Consider the following 20,566-nt stretch of genomic DNA (forward strand, 5'->3'; position numbering starts at 1 on the left):
TTAAAAATGTTTTCTTTTTTGTATTTTTAATGTCTTATTTCTGTGAAAAGTATGATACACTGATTATAGTACAGTACTATATAGCCAGTTGTGTTAGTTGGATACCTTAGCTAACTTTGTTTCTTGGACTTACAAGCAAATTGGATTTGCAAATGTGCTCTTGGAACAGAACTCATTTGTATGCAGGGAACTTACTGTATAGTGATCTTAAGATATGTTAACTTGGAAGACAGAATTGCAGCTAACAGGCTATTTAAGTGGACTCCGTTGTCACAAAATGTCAGGTGAATTACTTATTCAACACATGTAAGTTCTGCTTCTCGTTAATGTAAGGTGGCTACTTTTAGAACCACTTTTATAAGAGGGATGCTGTGTCGACTTACTCTCTCTAGCAATGACATTTTCACTGTCACTCTTTTTCCTTTGGTAGAAAGCAAATTTGATGGCCCTCTTTTCTTTACAACTTTATCAGACTTTCCCCTTTCTTTTAGTGAAGACATATTTACATCTAATGATTAGGAAGCTTTGTAGTTTGGGCTTCCTCCTGCTTCTGCCAAATTCTGTGCTGTACGATGACCCGGGTCTCTGGCTTCTTTGTGCTGAAATTCACTATCAAATGACAATGAAGTACTTCCAAGAGAGGTCTTGGGGTCTTGCAGAAATGATAGTGAATCATGTTACAAAATAGTAAAAAAAAAAAAAAAGGAAAGGAATATATATGATATATATGTATGTATGTATTAATCAGTGGACCTTGATTCACTGATTTGAAAGGGCTTGTTCCAGTTTCCGAAGCATTGCAGAGATAGAGTTTAGGAAATATTTTTTAAAATCTTTTTTGCATTTCAAAAAACGAAATTACTTTATCTCTTATTCCTTCTCCACCCTGTGCAGCTTAGAACAGCGAAACTTGACTTTGGAAACAGAAATGATGAGCCTCCACGATGAACTGGATCAAGAAAGGAAAAAGTTCACAATGATAGAAATCAAAATGCGAAATGCCGAACGGGCAAAAGAAGATGCAGAGAAAAGAAATGACATGCTTCAGAAAGAGATGGAGCAGTTTTTTTCCACGTTTGGGGAGCTGACAGTGGAACCCAGGAGAACCGAGAGAGGAAACACGATATGGATCCAGTGAGGGGCGCTCTCTCCTGCTGTCTCGAGCGGCCCTGGGAAGGACGCTGGGGATTCTGGTGGGAAGATTATATGGGACCAGGTGGCTGGTCACCTGGCTGTACAGAGTTCTAGCTGGGGAAGGCATATCATTTATAGACATTACCTACCCATATCTTCAATGTGTACCAAAGTTGTATCATGTCCCATAATGCTACTGTTAAGTGTTACAACTGGATATGTGTATATAGAGTAGTTTTTAAAAAGTAAACTAAAAACAAGAAGCATATCTCAAGAATTATTTTATTGCCAGTCTTGTATTTAAAATGTTAAATCAGTATGTCATTGCAATTTAGCTTGCTTTCAAGCTTCACCCCTTGCACTTAACATAAGCTATTTCTGGTATTGTGTTATCATCAGCTTATTTTATAGATCAATATTTTTATTTCCCTTTTTGCTGAGGAAACGAAGATAAGCAGATATATAAATATATAAAAATATATATGAGATGAGTTATTAAAATCAAAAGAATACTTTGTGGCTGTGCTGTTTGTGCCAATAGACCTTTCCGTGACCAAAAAGAGAAATGTAAATAATTTTATAAAATACGATGGAATCCCCAGGAAACTTTGAATCACTCTATGAATTCTGCCCTTGACACTGCTCAGTTTTCTTGGTGAGATGGTTTGACACAGGAAATTTTAGATTAAGTAAAAAGGTCTCCTCCTTAAGTCCCCTGGTCTGTCTTGCCTATGCCATAGACGCATGTCTCCTATGCAGGGTGCACTTTAGAGGGGGAAAAAATCATTAAAAAAAAAAAAAAAGCATTTAAGTAGTCATGCCTTCAATTACTCTTTCTGCTGGATGGTTATGAGAGAAAATTCTTCCTGCCATTGGGAAGTTGAGAAACAATGTTTGCTAATTATGGTGTCCACGTTGAGCACCTGTCCTCTACTCCACCCCTATCCCTACCAACCTCGCCCTGCCCTGAACTGCCCTCTGGAAATGCAAACGGTGAAATAGTATTACCGTATCTCTCTCAGTTAAACTGCTGGAGTATGTGCCTTATATTCTTTTTTGCTCAGGCTGACTGTTCTGTTACCATCTAGGATCCTTTCCGAACGAGAGCTGGCAAAGGTAGTTTGAAGCCAGAGGGAGGTGATGGAGGGAAAAGGGACCAGGAGAAGGAGGAGACAGTTTGGAAGAAACTATCCGGCTTCTAATTTGTTTTTTTTACAATATTGTCCTTCCCTATTAAAACATAGTTATTCACAATAATTTTAAAATGTGAATCTTTAAAAGTCCGATGGTGATAAATTTGTGAGCATCACTAATGATAACTTTCCAGGCTCTCTAAGACTCTCTGGAGCTGGAGATTGGAGAGAATAATTCTTCACAATTAAATAAGACAATGATTTTGAGAAGCAAAGTGAATAAATCTTTCTCAGACTAGAATAGAAAGTCACAAAAGGCATAATTAGAAATAAATTCTACTTGAGTTTATGGGATTTGCGTTGTTTGGAGGTTCTTCTCTGTGTGTATTTATTTTCAAGAGGTCAGTAACCTTTACAACCTCTGTTCTTGTCACTGTGCTGCCTTTGTTTATAAACTTACACTGAGCAAGCTTATGTGGTACTTTGGTATTAACCACTGTCTCTAAAGCAATAGTTCCTTTATCTTTAGTTCCCTTTTCTCTCTCTCTTCAACTCTGTAGCAAGATACTTCTACCTGGATATCCTATAGAAAATTCAAATGCAATATGTGCAAAAATGATCTCTTATCTTTTCCCAAGTCCCTGCCTTAGTTAACAAAAACCACAGACTCATAGGAAGCTGTATGTTACAACAGTAAAAATCAAAGATTATGCAAACTGCCCATGTTCAATTTTTTTCCGATTGTCCAGCTGTTCCTAAATCTTCTGTGCATCTCTTTTTTCATCTGTAGAATGGCTGGGCATAATAAAAACATTGCTCTCGTAGACTTATGTGGTTTCAGCAAGGTAGCTTATATCAGGTTGAGGACGATACCTAGTATACAGGAAGGACTCCATCACTGTTAACTAGAATATATCTCTACTATACCCTCTTCTTCATGTTAACATTCACTCATCAAGGACTGGCTAGTCCACCCATCCTCACCTTTTTCATCTGCTCGCTTGATCAATTCTGCCCATCTCTTGATGAAATCATCTCACCCAGCCCCTTGTGTTTTGGTATTTCATTTTCAGACTGCTCTTTCTAAGTCATCCTTCTGACTATTGTAGCCTTGTTAATAACATTCAAATGCCCCTCACACAGTATATATGACTCTGACCTGCAGTTTCAGTCTCAGATCTTACCATTTCCCCCATACCTGCAAAGCTATCTCATGCCTCTGAAACGTTCCACCTTCTTTATCTTTAAAATTTTTATTTTTTATGGACCATTTTTAAAGTCTTTATTGAGTTTTTACAATATTGTTTCTGTTTCTGTTTTGTTTTTTGGGGTCATAAGGCAGATGGAATCTTAGATTCCTCACCAGGGATAAAACCTGCACCCCCTGCATTGAAAGGAAAATCTTAACACTGGACCACCCGCAAAGTCCCTCCACCTTTTATCATTGTGCGCATCTTGACTGCCTTCCTTCTATCTGGCACACACCAACCATGTATTTTTTTGTTTTTGTTTTTTGCCAAATCAAATGTCAGTTCAGTTCAGTTCAGGCGCTCAGTCGTGTGACCCCATGGACTGCAGCATGCCAGGCCTCCCTGTCCATCATCAACTCCCGGAGTTTACTCAAACTCGTGTCCATAGAGTTGGTGATGCCATCCAACCATCTTATCCTCTGTCGTCTCCTTCTCTTCCTGCCTTCAATCTTTCCCAGCATCAAGGTCTTTTCAAATGAGTCAGTTCTTCCCATCAGGTGGCCAAAGTATTGGAGTTTCAGTTTCAGCATCCATCCTTCTAATGAATATTCAGGACTGATTTCCTTTAGGATGGACTGGTTGCATCTCCTTGCAGTCCAAATGGCTCTCAAGAGTCTTCTTCAACACCACATTTCAAAAGCATCAATTCTTCGGCGCTCAGCTCTCTTTATTGTCCAACTCACACATCCATACACTACTACTGGAAAAACCATAGCCTTGACTAGATGGACCTTTGTTGGCAAAAGTAATGTCTCTGCTTTTTAATATGCTGTCTAGGTTGGTCGTAACTTTTCTTCCAAGGAGTAAGAGTCTTTTAATTTCATGGCTGCAATCGCCATCTGCAGTGATTTTGGAGCCCCCAAAAATAAAGTCAGCCACTGTTTCCACTGTTTCCCCTTCTATTTGCCATGAACTGATGGGACCAGATGCCATGATCTTCATTTTCTGAATGTTGAGCTTTAAGCCAACTTTTTCACTCTCCTCTTTCACTTTCATCAAGAGTCTCTTTAGTTCTTTGCTTTCTGTCATAAGGGTGGTATCATCTGCATATCTGAGGTTACTGATATTTCTCCTGGCAATCTTGATTCCAGGTTGTGCTTCATCCAGCCCAGCACTTCTCATCAAATGTCAGCTCCCCTTTAAAGCTTCCTAAGATCTCAATGGAAGGTTAGTTGTGCTTTGTGCTCCCAATTTATATTTATCTCTTTTACCCTTTTCCATGTCTGATTGTTTTCTTCACCAAGTTAAAAAGCAGTTTAGGAAGCAGCAAAGTGGAATGGTAATTGCAGGAAGCTGAGAACCATACAAAAGTAAGCATCTTAACAGTTAGAACAGGACATGGAACAATGGACTGGTTGGAAATTGGGAAAGGAGTACGTCAAGGCTGTATATTGTCACCCTGTTTATTTAACTTATATGCAGAATACATGCGAGCTGGATGAAGCACAGGCTGAAATCCAGATTGCCAGAGAAAAATCACTAACATCAGATATGCAAATAACACCAACTTTATGGCAAAAAGCAAAGAGAAACGAAAGACCCTCTTGATGAAGGTAGAAGAGGAGAATGAAAAAGCTGGCTTAAAACTTAGCATTCAGAAAACTAAGATCATGGCATCCAGTCCCATCACTTCATGGCAAATAGATGGGGAAACAATGGAGACAGTGGGTTGTTTTCTTGGGCTCCAAAATCACTGCAGATGGTGACTGCAGCCATGAAATTAAAACATGCTTGCTCCTTGGAAGAAAAGCTATGACCAACCTAGACAGCATGTTAAAAAGCAGAGACATTACTTTGTCCACATAGTCAAATCTTTGTCCATCTAGTCAAAGCTATGGTCTTTCCAGTAGTCACATATGAATGTGAGAGTTGGACCATAAAGAGAGCTAAGCACCATAGAACTGATGCTTTTGAACTGTGGTGTTGGAGCAGAGACTTGTGAGTCCCTTGGACTACAGGGAGATTAAACCATTCCATACTAAAGGAAATCAGTCCTGGATATTCGTTGTAGGGACTGATGCTGAAGCTGAAGCTCCAATATTTTGGCCATCTGATTCAAAGAACTGACTCATTGGAAAAGCTCCTGATGCTGGGAAAGATTGAAGGTGGGAGGAGAAGGGGATGACAGAGGATGAGATGGTTGGATGACATCACTGTCTCGATGGACAAGAGTCTGAGCAAGCTCCGGGAGTTGGTGATGAACAAGGAAGCCTGGCGAGCTCCAGTCCATGACGTTGCAAAGAGGCAGACATGACTAAGCAGCTGAACTCAACTGGACTGAATATACCTTAGGCAAGATGCAAAATAATGATAAGTTATTTAACCTTTGAGCCTTAGTTTTTTCATCTGTAAAGTGAAGATGGTAACTCTCTTACTTTGAGGTGATGTGCCCTGGGCCTATCCAAGTGCCTGCCATGTAACTTGATTGATAGCTCTATTGACAAATGGAGTTTCTTAAGGCACCAGAAAGATATCTTATTGATTTTAAGTGCCTCCTCCTCCATCATCACTGGCCTTCCCAGGTGAAGCAAGGGTAAAGAATTCAGCCTGCCAATGCAGAAGATGCAAGAGATGCAGATTTCATCCCTGGGTTAGAAGGATCCCCTAGAGCAGGAAATGGCAAACCACTCCGGTATTCTTGCCTGGAAAATTTCATGTACAGAGGAGCCTGGTGGGCTACAGTCCATAGGGTCACAAAGAGTTAGACAAGACTGAGCACACACACTCTTCACCATTATTATGCCACAGACTATCAGCATGGAGAGTTAGCAATAAATTTTGTCTTTGCTTTATGAGGGATACTGTTATTAATTTTAATTATAAATCTCCGTGATGTCAATCTTTAGTCAATGCATGCTGTGAGCAATGTCCATCTGGATTTCTATTGGTTTTTATATTAATTCAGCTGAAAGCCTAGAAAAATATCAATGCAAATTGACATAAGAATAAATTGGAAATATACAGGTAGTGTTGAGGGTTCATTTGCTGCATTCTGTATACATTTCTTTAAAACTCTTTAGACAACTGTGATGATTTTTATATTATGGGCTCAGGAAAAAAGACTTGCTTCCAAGTGAGTCTATAGTACTGGTTTGACTTATCCAACTATATGGCTGTGTATCCTTTAATGAACATTTAAAATAGAAATGCCCATGCCATCAAGCTAACTAAAGTGTAGATTTCATATGTAAAGTTATCATGAAGTGACTAAAACCTCCAAGTGGAATTTAAATAATGTCATTCCAATTTATTCACACGCTGAGGATTCCTTTTACAAAATTAGATCAATGCTAGGTAAGAGAATTTAAATCTCTTTTTAAATATATAGTTAATATAATATTATAAAATTAATTCATATAATTAGTACTGCCATAATTTTAATGATATAATTATCTCTCATTGGAAATGCAGGAGCGGATTAAAGATTGGGGTTGTTGTTTAGTTGATTTCCTTTAGAACTGTTTGGTTTGATCTACTTGCAGTCCTAGGAACTCTCAAGAGTGTTTTCCAGCACCACAGTTCGAAAGCATTGATTCTTCGGTGCTCAGCCTAGACTGGGGTTGTTGTTTAGTTGTTAAATCGTTTCCAACCCCATGAACTGTAGCCCACCAGGCTCCTCTGTTCATGGGATTCTCCAGGCAAGAATACTGGAGTGGGTTGCCATTTCCTTCTCCAGGGCACCTTATGGACCCAGGGATCAAACCCATGCCTCCTGCATTGGCAGGTGGATTCTTTACTGCTGAGCCGCCAAGGAAGCCCCAGGGAGCCAACCACAAAGCCCGGTGTTCCTTACACTGCAGATTTGTGCCCTCTGGGTGTAGCATCCTAGAAGAGAAAATGATCATAATCCCAGCTTTGCAGCTTAGTAGTTATATAAGCTTAAAGGAAGTTATGTCAAGTTTGCAAGCCTGTTCATTTTCATGTAAAATTGGGATAGTAATACTGTCTTTTCCTTACTAGATTTTTCTGAGGCATGAATAAGTGATTAGCACAGTATTTGGCATATATTAAGTGTTCTATAAATGGTAGCTGTTGGCCCCCAAATTACTCCTGTTAAAGGGATGCTTCTGGAGCTCATAGCTGGATTCTGGCCTTGGGAAACTGACCAGCAATGTGACACTAGCATGCACAGTAGCAGAGGGTGTAGTTGTGATCCTGTCTCAAGGACTCTAATTTTACCTTTTCTCAGATGACCTGCCGAGATTGATGACAAGAAAGAGGCATGCCGAGAGCATCCTTTCTATTTGGAATTAATACAATTACATCCATGATCTGGGAAAAAAATCTAAAGAACCACCTCTAACTGTCCACCAATTTTGTCTATGTGGACACAGAGGGAAACAATGGGCATTAAAGGTATTAGGTAAAGTACGGTGAAAGAGCCTAAGGATGTGGGCCAGTGAACATGCCTACAGTCATAGCAGCATCACCTTTAGTGAATATTCGTTGAAGGATTCCACATTGTAGACTAGCAGGAGGCTAGGTTTGCTCAGATTCACATGAATCATTCACAGATTCATTCACATGAATCTGAGCAAACCCGAGGAGATATTTATTGAAGGTCAGGAATGCCTGGCGTGTTCATGGCGTCGCAGAGTCAGACGCAACTTAGTGACTGAACAATATGTCCCTTGAGTCAGTGATGGCTATTTAACTATCTCATCTTCTGTCACCCCCTTCTCCTTTTACCTTCAATCTTTTCCAGCATCAGGGTTTTTTCCAATGAATCGGCTCTTTGCATTAGGTGGCCAAAGTATCAGAGCTTCAGCAACAGCCCTTCTAAATGACTATTCAGGGTTGATTTCCTTTAGGACTGATTAGTTTGATCTACTTGCAGTCCCAGGAACTCTCAAGAGTCTTTTCCAGCACCACAGTTCAAAAGCATCATTTCTTCAGTGCTCAGCCTAATTTACAATAATTTCCACATGAGATGTATTGCAGATGTTAAAAGATCACAGAGGTGAGGCTGGGCAAGGCCCTGCAGAGCCATGGCTATGACATGAGCCCTAAAGGATAGGTTGGAGGTAATCAGACAGGGAGGCAGCTTGGAGCCAGGACCTCCCTGGAGCACACGTGGAACAGCATGTACGAAGGTGCTTGTGTTACGGACTCTAGGGAGGGGGCCTTTTCAAATACACAAGATGACCTATCCAGCCTGTGCCATCGAGGTGGCCTTCTACCTCACAACCTTCTTGCACCCTGTGAGACTTGAAAACACGCTTAGGTCCCAGGCGGCTTCTACCCTTTTATTCAAAGGAAGCAGCCAGGGTGTGAAGTGTTTTGCCTTGTTTGAATGCACGAACCACAGGGAAAGAGCGCTGGATCAGTGGCTCCTGTAGGTCTCTTTCATTATTCTCTTTATAGTCTTCTTAATGGGACCAGTGGGAAATGAGCCAAGTGTTAGCACGGCCCAGCTGAAGGGCCTCTTGTTGCCAAATGACTTAGATAATGAACAGTTTCCCAGGCAGCCTGACTTTACTGAACCTACTCTAGAGCTTTGAGCGGAAAGTTTAGCCAATGAAAAGTGTGTTGTTTAACATCCCATTTATGGCTCAGGTCCAGGGCTGAATGACACTCTTTATTTATGGACTATGTGTACCTGCTGTCATCATAGCCCCTTGAGGCTCAAGCCCAGGTGAGACCAGCCCACACAGGTAGAAGTCCTTTTGTTTTATCTTCGGGGTCCCTTTCTTAAGTGGAGGGTACAGGTAACAGGGTAACACTGAATTGTCTGAGTGAGGAGTCAAGTGGGACTGTTTGCTTGGAGCAAAGCTATCTCTTGGCTCTGAGGGGAACCCTTAAAGAATTTGTGAAGACACCAAGTCCATCCTAGCCATTTCCTCCCAACACACACGTTCCCTGCCTCCACAAGAGTCATTAGAATTGGCTAACGACTCTTAGCCAATTAGAACGGGCTAATTGAATAGAACAGGCTAACAGAAGTGAAGAACACGTCACCCTCTGTTGTTGTTGCCATTTAGTTGCCCGGTCATGTCTGACTCTTTTGTGACCCTATGGACTATAGCCTGCCAGGTTCCTCTGCCCATGGGATTTCCCAAGCAAGAATTCTTGGAGTGGGTTGCCATTTCCTTCTCAGGGGATCTTCCTGACCCAGGGATCGACCCAGAACTCCTGCATTGGCAGGTGGATGCTGCTGGGCCACCTGGGAAGCCCTCACCCTCTGTTACTTTTCATCGAAGTAGCTAATGGCCCATGTCGCTTGTCTCTGCCTGTGAGCTCATCCCCGTCTTGCTCAGCACATTCCCACGTTTGCTTCAAACTCTGATCCCTCTCCCATCCCCCAACCTTTCCATTACACCTTCTAGATCTGCCAGCGTCCCCTCTACATCTTTCCTGAAGCAGCTATGTCCTAAAGACATGGCTGTCCTGCAGCCCTCTCCAGGATGGCCTATTTTTCCTTCCCACAACACAGTTCAACACAAATGATAATTCCCACAATTATCATTAGCCTGACAGAGAGAAAGGTCTCTCTTTGCTTTTTATTGCTCCTTTTGGAGCGTTGATCCTCTCACCTCCCTAAGAACCTTCTTGGAAGTACATGTCACATGAAAGAGCATCCAATCAGCTGTTTGTCCTCACCTCTGGCCAAACAGCTCCTCAACCTACTCGATCCTGAAAAATCTTACTCTCCTTTGCCCAAACATCAGCCATCTATGCCCAAGGTTGACCTCACACCATGGCATTATAAAAAGTTGTTGCTGTTCTTGGGTCGCTAAGTCGTGACCGATACAGTGACCCCATGAACTGCAGAATGCCAGGCTTCCTTGTCCTTCACTATCTCCCAGAGTTTGATCAAGTCCACTGACTCGGTGATGTTATCTAACCATCTCATCCTCTGTCATCCCCTTCTCCTCCTGCCCTCAATCTTTCTCAGCATCGGAGTATTTTCTAATGAGTCGGCTCTTACATCAGATGGTCAAATTATTGGAGTTTCAGCTTCAGCATCAGTCCTTCCAGTGACTATTCAGAGCTGATTTCCTTTAGGATTGACTGGTTTGATCTCCTTGCAGTCCAAGGGACTCTCAAGCCTAGCATTTCATATGATGCACTCTGCATACAAATTAAACAAGTGAGGTGATAATATACAGCCTAAAAATAACTGCACCATCACCAAAATGTCTAGACCAAGCATCCAATCTCTGATTATCACCTCTTCTCTTTCTAGATCACTCCTTTCTGCACCATCACTCCAACAATTCTTGAATACTCCCAAAGTATCTCAGAGCCATGGACTTGCCTAAATTTTCCCAAATTATTATCCCCTCATGCCATCCCTCATGGCATCACTTCCCTCCTTGACCAACTTAGCTTCTATGGCTCTCCATTTATTCCTTGGAGTAGGAAATGGCAACCCAACCCAGTATTCCTGCCTGGGAAATTCCATGGACCAAGGAATCTGGTGGTTTACAGCTCGTGGGGTGCCAAAGAGTCAGACATAACTGAGTACGCACTCACACACTCCACTCTCAAATCCCTTCATCTTCTCTTTCACCACTCCACTCACCTGGGAAGCAAAGAAAAGAACTCAACTTTGGCTAAATCCAATTTCTGCTTCCTCCTAACCTTCATCTAAAAAACTAAATGTGGCTGAAGAGCAAAGACCACTGACTGACTTGTCTACCTTATATAAAAATGGCTCATTTCCCTCTCATTGTTGTCCAATAACTTATTTTTGTAATTTTTAAGATCTAGTTCACACTTCATAAGCCCCATGAGCTCTTTCTATCCTCATATTCAGCTGATAATCTTACTTATATAACCTTACTTACCGATGGCCTCTCTTTACTGAGGAAAAAAAAAAAATCCACAAAGCACATGAGATTTTAGCTCCCCAACCAGGGATCAAACCCACACTCCCTGCATTGGAAGGTGAAGTTTTTACCTCTGGACGACTAGGGAAGTCCCTGTTTTAATGTTTCATTGTCATATCTACCAGACAACCTACACCTGCACCATATACCCATCTTAGCTCTTGTTCCAAAAACCGTGCTGCCTGCTCCACCCAGGCCAATGATTCCTCTTTGAGAGCACATCTCTCCTATTCCAGAATATTGCTCCTTCAAACAGATACTCTTTCTCTCTTGAATTAGATATTTTGCTCTTAACTATTAAGCCCACCCATACATACTTACATTTTGGTAACTTTAAAAAATCCTTTCATCTTATATATATATATATATATATATATATGTCTAATTTCAACATCACTCTTCTGCTTCACTATTCAGAAAAAACAAACAAAAAAAACTTGAATTTTCTGACCTCATTTCTAACTTCTCGCTTCCCATGTTCTCTTGAACTCAGTGGAATCATGCTTTCTTGCTCAAAATTGCAGAGAAACTACCGTAGTCAAGGTCAGCCATGACCTTCATAAAATCAAGTCCAATTGTCAATCTTCCATCTCCATCTTAGCTGCTCAGTGACATTGTCCGTGGTGCCCACTACCTCATTTTTGAAACACTTTGTTTGGCTTCCAGGACAGCACATGTTCCTGGTTTTCCCTCTGCTTTACTAGACATTCTTTAGAACACCCTCCTGTTCCTGACCTCTGTATGTTGGAACAAGAGGTACATTCATCTTTGGACTCTTCTTCATCTACCCTCAACCTCTTAAGCCTCTTATAATCTCCTTGTTTCAATCAACACTTATGACTCTCAAATTTATGTTTCCATTCAACTTCTTTCCTACCTCCAACCTCATAGAAACTCCAGCTACTTCATATGAGTATCTAATGAACTGACATTTCCAACAAGAAATATGAATTTCTTCACAAATATGTTCCTAGCCCATCGTTCTCAGTCAACTGCACCATCATTTACCTTGCAGCTTAGATTTCTTAAAAATACAATCACTCCTTCATCTCTTCTTCTGTATCACATTTCAATCCATCAGCAGATCTTGTCAACTCTACCTTCACAACGTATCCTTAATTAGACTCTGACTCCAACTCCTTCTCAGCACCAGCTCTTCTTAGCCCAAGTTCCATCATGCTTTTCTGGATCCTGATACACCTTACAATGGATTCTTCGTTTCGATTCTTGTCTTTTTTCTTAACCTCCTCTCTCTACTCAGCAGCAAGGGAGATACTTTTTAAAAAGAAATATTATGGCATTTCCATGCTCAACTCTATGCGTCATCTTCCCATGATAGATCAAATCCCAAGATCTTGTCATGCTCTGACTCTTTCTACCTCTTCAATTTCATTTATTATCACACTTCTCTTGTCCATTCTGCTTTATTCACAAGAGGTAGTGTGTGCTCAGTTTTGTCTGACGCTTTGAGATCCCCTAGATTGCAGCCCACCAGGCTCCCCGTCCATGGAATTTTCCTGCCAAGAATACTGGAGTGGGCTGCCATTTCCTCCTCCTAGGGATCTTCCCGATCCAGGGATCAAACCCACATCTCCCCAGTCTCCTGAATTGGCCATGCAGATTTTTACCACTGAGTCACTGGGGAAGGCCTTTATTCACAAGACTCATTCTTTATATATACAAACAAGCTCTTACTGCAAGGCCTCTGAACTTGCCTGTCCCTCAGATACTAATATAACTCATTCTCTCACTTTATTCAGATCTATGCTCAAATATTACCTCTTATGAGAACCTTGCCCTGATCACCTCATCTAAATGATACCCCTTATGCTGCCTTATCCTTTTAACTACTTTGTCTGTTCCCTTAGTGCTATACAGGACCTTGGGTGTCCCTCATTGCTCAGTTGGTAAAGAATCTGCCTGCAATGCAGGAGACCCTGGTTCGATTCCTGGGTCAGGAAGATCCGCTCGAGAAGGGATAGGATACCCACTCCAGTATTCTTGGGCTTCCCATGTGGCTCAGCTGGTAAAGAATCCATCTGCATTGAGGGAGACCTGGGTTCGATCCCTGGGCTGGGAAGATCCCCTGGAGAAGGGAAAGGCTACCCACGCCAGTATTCTGGCCTGGAGAATCCCATGGACTATATAGTCTATGGGGTCGCAAAGAGTCGGACACAACTGAATGACTTTCACTTTCACTTTTTCAGTGTGCATAGAACAATCATGGGAAGACTGAAGTACTTAATCAATATCTGTGGCATGGGTCAGTGAGTGAATGTTCAGAGTTCAATGTCAAGTTTCTGGTTCACATATTCAGTGATGTTCTGAGTTGGAGTTTCTAACAGAAAATAACAAATGACTAAACTCTACCTTATTTTAGGGCTCCAACAACCCCCACAGACTGAACAAATTTCAAAGATTTGGCTTCCTATGAGAGCATCAGTGCAGAGAGACTCCAGTATCTGCTGTGATGTTATTTACTCATTTGGATATTTTGAAATATGAGCCTCAAGCTCAGCATTCAGGCCCAATAGCTCTTGGAAGAAACATGTATCAAAATGAAATTTATATTATGTAGAAAAAAGCATCCATGCTATTTTTGTTGTTGTTGTTTTTTAGCCTCTGAACCTCTTATCTATTTTCCCCCCAGGATACAAATATCATAAGTCATTGGCAAGGTGTCAAAATGCCATCACATTTCTCTCTTTTTCTGGAGACTGAAATTTGTTTGTTGTTGTTTAGTTGCTAAGTCTTGTCTGACTTTTTGGCACCCCATAGACTGTGCCCAGGCTCCTCTGTCCATGGGATTTCCCAGGCAAGAATACTGGAGTGGGTTGACATTTCCTTCTCCAGGAGATCTTCCAACCCAGGGATCCAACCCACATCTCCTGCCTTGGCAGGCAGAATTCTTTACTGCTGAGTCACCAGGGAAGCCCTTCATTAATTGTAATTATGTACAATTAGACAAAATGATAACATCTAAAGAAGCAGATTCTGTGTTTCATTTGCTTTAAGAGAATAATAAAAATGGAATCATTCAAATCATGCCACTAATTTGAACACATTATTATTTTAAAAGAAAGTAATAGATGAGTTAAAGATATTTTGCTTCAACCACTTTTTTTTAAACTGTTAAGCTTCATTTACTCTGAAGTTGTGAGGATAAGAACTATGTTGTATTTATCTCCTACCAAGGATACATAGAGAGATCTTCAACAAATGGCTTTGGAGTGAATGAATGTGCCATTTATGAATGTAACCCAGAATTTAAATTAGAAATTTAGAGCAATTTTTTTGAGAGCTGATTTGCACCAGATCCAAGTTTGCAAAATACTAACATTAAGAAATAAGCAATTGCTTTTTGAAAGTCTGCCTTTTATAAAAGAAGCACTGTAATATCAGTAGTTTCCTTTGTCCATGTAAAATATTATTTGGTTTATAAAAATTGATTTTGTGTATGGTTAGTTGTTCATAAATAATCCTTTGACAAATGCAAATATAAAAGTGCTCATGAAAAGCAAATTGTGAGAGATACACTTTTCTAGGAAGAGTGTGGAGAGTTTTTAAGATGAATAACATTTTATATCTGCTTTTGAGTTGCAGACAACGTGGATCATTGGGCAAAAACAAGAAAAAGAAAGACAGAACCAGAAGTTCAGTGTCAAGGAAGTGAACCATGGAGTAAAATTTGAATCTTCTCAATTGCATTTCAGACTTATTTTACATTAAGTTTTATACTATGATAAACAAGTCTTTAATATGTGACAAGAGAGGATGGGAAATTCCAAAGTGGGGTTTGATTCTTGTGTATGTACCATCACACTTCATGTGCTTAGGAACTGTACATGTCTACAGTTTGTTTCAGTAACAAAAGAGAAGACACTGAGCTACAAGGATGAACAGACTGAATTCAGTCTGGACCTGGGGAGATGACTTGCCATGTTCAGCGGTCCCTGACGTGAACTGATCTGAGACAATAGCGTTTTCAGTGTGTTTCCCTACTTGCAAATGTCTTCCAGGTATGCCTTTCAAACTTTGGGGAGGAAAGAGATGCAACAAGTAGCTTTCTGATAAATCCATAAGGTCAAAAACCTCTACCTTGAGTATAAGTGAAAGTGAAGTTGCTCAGTCGTGTCCGACTCTTAGTGACCCCATGGACTGCAGCCTACCAGGCTCCTCCGTCCATGGGATTTTCCAGGCAAGAGTACTGGAGTGGGTTGCCATTGCCTTCTCCAGGGGATCTTCCCGACCCAGGGATTGAACCCGGGTCTCCCACATTGTAGATAGACACTTTACCGTCTGAGCCCCCAGGGAAGTCCACCTTGAGTGTACCCCAGTGCAACTGCTGAGCAAACAGAATCCTCCTTCTAGAATAGTTGTTGCACAAGCAAGAAAGGCAGTTTTCAAGATATTTTTATTCTCACTGTAAATGCAGTCAAAATGACCCACATATTTGGTAACTTTTCATGGCACCTGGTATGCACCAATAACTCCTTCTGATCCTTTTTCTCCATAAGCAGTCTTACGGAATGTGATTCCCCTTCTTAATATTGTATTTTCAGGTACCTATACTTGGCCACTTTTAAATGTATTTTATTAACAGAGTAAAGATATGTGATTTAAAATAGAAGCTATGCCAGAGATAACAAATGGCTTTTGGTTTCTATTTTCTCATATATAAAAGGTTCAGTTCAGTTCAATTCAGTCACTCAGTCGTGTCCGACTCTTTGCGACCCCATGAATTGCAGCACGCCAGCCCTCCCCGTCCATCATCAACTCCCAGAGTTCATCCAAACTAAATTGTGTTAACGCAAAAGAATAGGTATGTTTATCTTCCAGATTTTCTTTGTAATGGTTAGCTGGTTAAATAAAACATTGTATTTACAGAAATAGAAGGCCATTCCTCAATTTTTCAGATGTTTCCAGCTTAGCATGGGTTTTGTGACCTTATCAAGACATAAAATCATAAATTCACTGAGGAGTAAGGTTAACTACCATGTAGACACACACACACACACACACACAACAACAACAACAACAACTTTGACCTCTCTCTTGGGTAATGAGATTAGAAGAAACTAATCTCAAATGAAAGTAGAGCTTTCTACATGGTCACATACGTATTACACACTCATTACCCAAAGTGAGAAAGCAGGTCACTCCTCATTTCTCATTTATTCCCTGGCACAATCAGACTGCACAATGAAATCATGTGATATGCTTCAGAGCTACTGTCAGGACATAAAACCCAGGACAATGAGCAGCACGACAACAGTTAGCAACAGGCAAACTCCAACAGTCTGGGTTTGGATTTGGTTTTATGTTACTAGAAGCAGATTTGCTCTGTTTTTTAATAGTTCATAAGAAACAGAAATCACAATGTATCGACTTCATATCCACCTACAAAGAGTTCAAAAAAGCCAAAGTTCTCCCCCCATTCATCCTCTTGTTTCACCAACATCTTGAAAATAAAAAAGGAAAAAAAAAAAAAACACAAAATGAAAAAGAGTGAGAAAGGACACAAATGATTTAAATAATTTCAATCCTTATTAAACATCACTGAAGTGCATTTGATCTATCAGGCTGACTTTCAATTCTCACCATTAAGACCTTGCAAAGAAATGGGATGTGTGTAGTTTTTCTTTCCAGGGTTGATCTAGAACTATAAGGGTGAGATGTGTATGAATGTGTGTGTGTTTTAAGTTCATTTCATAAACACGGACACAGGACAATTCTCATCATTTGTAATGGTCTTTGGAGTCCAATCATGCAGAGAAACAGGCAGGTGTAAGTTAGGTCTTGTTGCAAGATATACATGGCAAGGTGAACAGTTCAGTGCTAACTAGGGGTGGGAGATTTCTGTCCATTAGGATATACTGGCCATTGGTCCCACATAATCAAGAGTTAGATGTACAGGAGTTCATATACAGAGATCTTCCATTTCAGCTTGTTGATCAAGGAAATGAGTCAAAGTGAGCCATTTCAGACAGCGAAAAAACTGTCCAAGTGCTAAAAGAGATAAAATCTTATATTTTAATCACATGGAAAATAATTAGTGTAACTATGTACATTATAAGTTGATCGTTGTTCTTAGAGAAAGGAGTTTCCATTCTGGGTTCAATAATCTCTGTGGAATATACGCACGTTGTGCACTGTGAGCAGGGCAGAGGGTGGAGATTTCTCTTCAGACCCAAAGTGGTTGGAATCAAAGATTCCTCAGTCTATTTAATCCCTTTCTCTGAGCTATACAAGATAAATTCTCTTCAGCCAACCTGGTTGATAGCATTCATCACAGAGCATGATGCTTCTAAGATTTAGATTATCGTATGTTGAGAATTACACAGAAATAGATTTGGAATAATTTAGATTTTGCAATGACTATTTAAAATTTTAAAGTCCGTTTTGCTCATTCTGCCCACCACCCCTTCCCTGGCAAGTCATAAAAGGATTTATCTAATCTCACCTATTCTACTTATTCTCTTTGTCAAGGCCTGTTTTCTGATTTACCAGTCAGCTGCTATCAGCATCCTTAGGTAATATTTTTCTGATAATGATAACAGACTGAGATAAAACTATACAGCTCCCTAGCCTTCAATTAAATAGTTTACTCCAAGTGGAGGTAACAGAGTAGGCCCTGGTCCACCTATGGGGTACATTCTCTCAAAGCTCAGTCATCAGATTCTTGAAGATGCAAGATTATTATCAGTTTTTATTCCACAAGAAGAAATTTGGTTATTAGGCCAGTGTATCTCTTTTGGACACATTGGCCAACAGAATATATATAGAAATATCAAAGTGGTGGTGGTGGTTTTGCCAAGCTCTCTCAAAAACCTAGTTTCTCCTGCACATGGACATGTAGCTATCCCTCCTGTAAAATACTACAAAACATTTCTTGAAGGATCACTGTGAAACTACTTGCCCTTTAAGGAAGGTCAGGCCAACTTCGCATTCTGAAAGGAACCCCAACCATAGGCAGGAATCTCACTTTTGCTGAGAGTGACCTGACACCCCCCTACCTGAAAAGCAGGAGAGGCCTTTTGAAGGAATGGGTGACTGCACCGGAAATAATTGTTTTTTCAAGAAAAGAAGATTCAGTGCAGAACATAGTATATTCTGTGGATCTGGTAACAACATAATCACCTCCTGAAGAGACTCTAATAAAATGGACCCAAGATTTTGAAGGGTGGATGGACTTCTGCAATGATGGTTCTTTTTGTTGGCCTATTGTCTATTGCTTTGATAATCTAGGAAAATTAATTGTAGAAGCTGTCAAGAAGCTAACCCTTAACTTGCTTTGTAATACATGATATCTCAATATAAAAGTTGTTCCATTTTTCGTTGACTGGAGGGAGTTCTAGCTAAAGGTAACCCGTTTCCAAGAGACAACAGGAGAGTTTAGAGAAGTAAGTAAGTAGCAAGTGGAAGTAGCAACTAAAGGGGGGGTACTTTAGGTAGTTCTTGCCTGGTTTCATCTGAGTGGAAAAAAAAAATCACTTCCACATACATGAGAGAGAGTCTAACTATCGAGTGGTTTGAAGACGCTGGCTGGAGATTTCCTCTTGTCTCCTGATGTTGTTTTGTGGCTGATGAAATTCTCCCTGGATTCACTCTCTTTCAACAGCTTCGTGCTCTCTGCCCTTAATCTCATGTGGTTAAAGAGCCAGGAGGGGAGAGGCGGCAGGTATAGCAAGAGAAGAGCACAAAGAAAGGGGATAAACAAAGAAAAAGGAAAGCAGAGAAGAGAAACTTTAAAGGGGGAGGGAGACTGAGGGGGAGGGTTGAGAGAGTGCGACACAAAGAAAATTGAGAGAACTCATGTGAATGTGGAAGCATTTTCCCAATCAGATTGTCTGCAATATTAACCAAGAGCAAGGGCAGCAAGATAGAGACGCTGGGCCACTTCTATTCCAGGGGATGGGCTGCACAGTCTAATAATTTTTCTCTCCATTTTGAACACATGACCTCTTGTCATGAAATCGATGGTGCAAAGCAATCCTTGGTAAATGGCAGCATTGCTCCCGTGGCAATGGTGGGAGTTGATTCTATTGCTTAGGAAGAGATACGGCTTCCTTATCGTTGTGTTTAAGGCAGTTTTCAGAGCACTGGCATTCTTGTCTGCTCTGTTTTCAGAGGGATTCCATGTGCCCGTCATCTCACACTCAACCAACCATCCTGTGTGTTTCGCTTCTTCTTCAGCTGAAATACTACCACATTGGTGAGCACCAAAATGGTCAGAGTGCAAACAGTTGTGATGGATACTTCACTAGAGTGAATAAGAGGAGAAGGGTCGACCTGGTCCTGTTATTGCTGAGAAGTTATCCTGGTGTTGCCTTGTATGGAACCAGGATGTTTCACAGTGCCTCCTTCAAGTGCCTGGGAAAGCACTTTCATTTATTTTTGAGCTAAATTCAGGAGATTTTGCTAAACATTGACACCAATGCTTCATGGCTTTTAAGACACTCTATTGCTAAAGCTATTTAGCAGCAGTAACTTATGGGTAGAGTTATTGCTGTCACGTCAACTTGTGGTACAAAACTCAGATGATCAGCCCTTCTTGAATTGGTGAAATTTATGAAAAAATAAATAAACATGAGACATTGGCCATGTTAAGGAGTCGGGGAAAACCCCTGAGGAATGTCTGGGGATGTTTTCAAATGCTAACCTGAGGATCGCCCTGGGCTTGGGGTATTTTTTTTAAATAATTTTTTTTTTTAAATTCCAGAAGAGGGAAGTAATATTTCTTCTCAAAATAAAACCTTGACAAGGTATAAACACGGAAAATATCACAGTCATGGAAAACACAACCCACGATCTAAAAATAGCCTAGGCAAACTCATTTTTTGTTAGGGATACCATGTAGAGGCAGCCCCCCTCTATTTCAGAGAAGGGTTCCCATCAGATATGGACGCACTAACCCTGCCTCACTAGCTGCCAATCTCTTCTCAGTTGTGACACATAATTTGCAAACGACAAATGAGGGTCTCCTTTCTAAAACAGGAATGTCGGTGTCTCCTAGAATCTGGGTCATACTTCCTTTAGTTCTTCCTCCCACATGGCCACACTACCCTAGCCTCTCCTACCCACTCATTATCAGAGAAAAGACCCTCAGCTGTTATGCCTCCCTTCCTTCTAAAGGTCAAACCATTCAGTACCTGGAAACTGTTACCCTCTCCCACCCCGCACTGTACATAAGCATCACATATGTTCTTTCTACAAA

General features: G+C 40.7%; 1 protein-coding gene across 5 annotated transcripts in view; it reads left to right on the plus strand.

Annotated features, from left to right (window-relative positions):
• Positions 1-1,938, plus strand: part of ARHGAP24 (Rho GTPase activating protein 24) — a 566,219-nt gene extending 564,281 nt beyond the window's left edge. For 4 of the 5 annotated variants that reach the window (XM_040237267.1, XM_040237265.1, XM_040237266.1 and 1 more), the window contains one exon: positions 895-1,938. In XM_040237267.1, the coding sequence (XP_040093201.1) occupies positions 895-1,138 (244 nt within the window). In that variant the 3' untranslated portion in view covers positions 1,139-1,938. The remainder of the gene's footprint in view (positions 1-894) is intronic. The other variant, XM_040237263.1, reaches the window with a different exon arrangement.
• Positions 1,939-20,566: the final 18,628 nt, after the last annotated feature.

The sequence above is a fragment of the Oryx dammah genome, unplaced genomic scaffold, assembly GCF_014754425.2.
Source record: "Oryx dammah isolate SB20612 unplaced genomic scaffold, SCBI_Odam_1.1 HiC_scaffold_3, whole genome shotgun sequence".
Taxonomy (NCBI): domain Eukaryota; kingdom Metazoa; phylum Chordata; class Mammalia; order Artiodactyla; family Bovidae; genus Oryx; species Oryx dammah.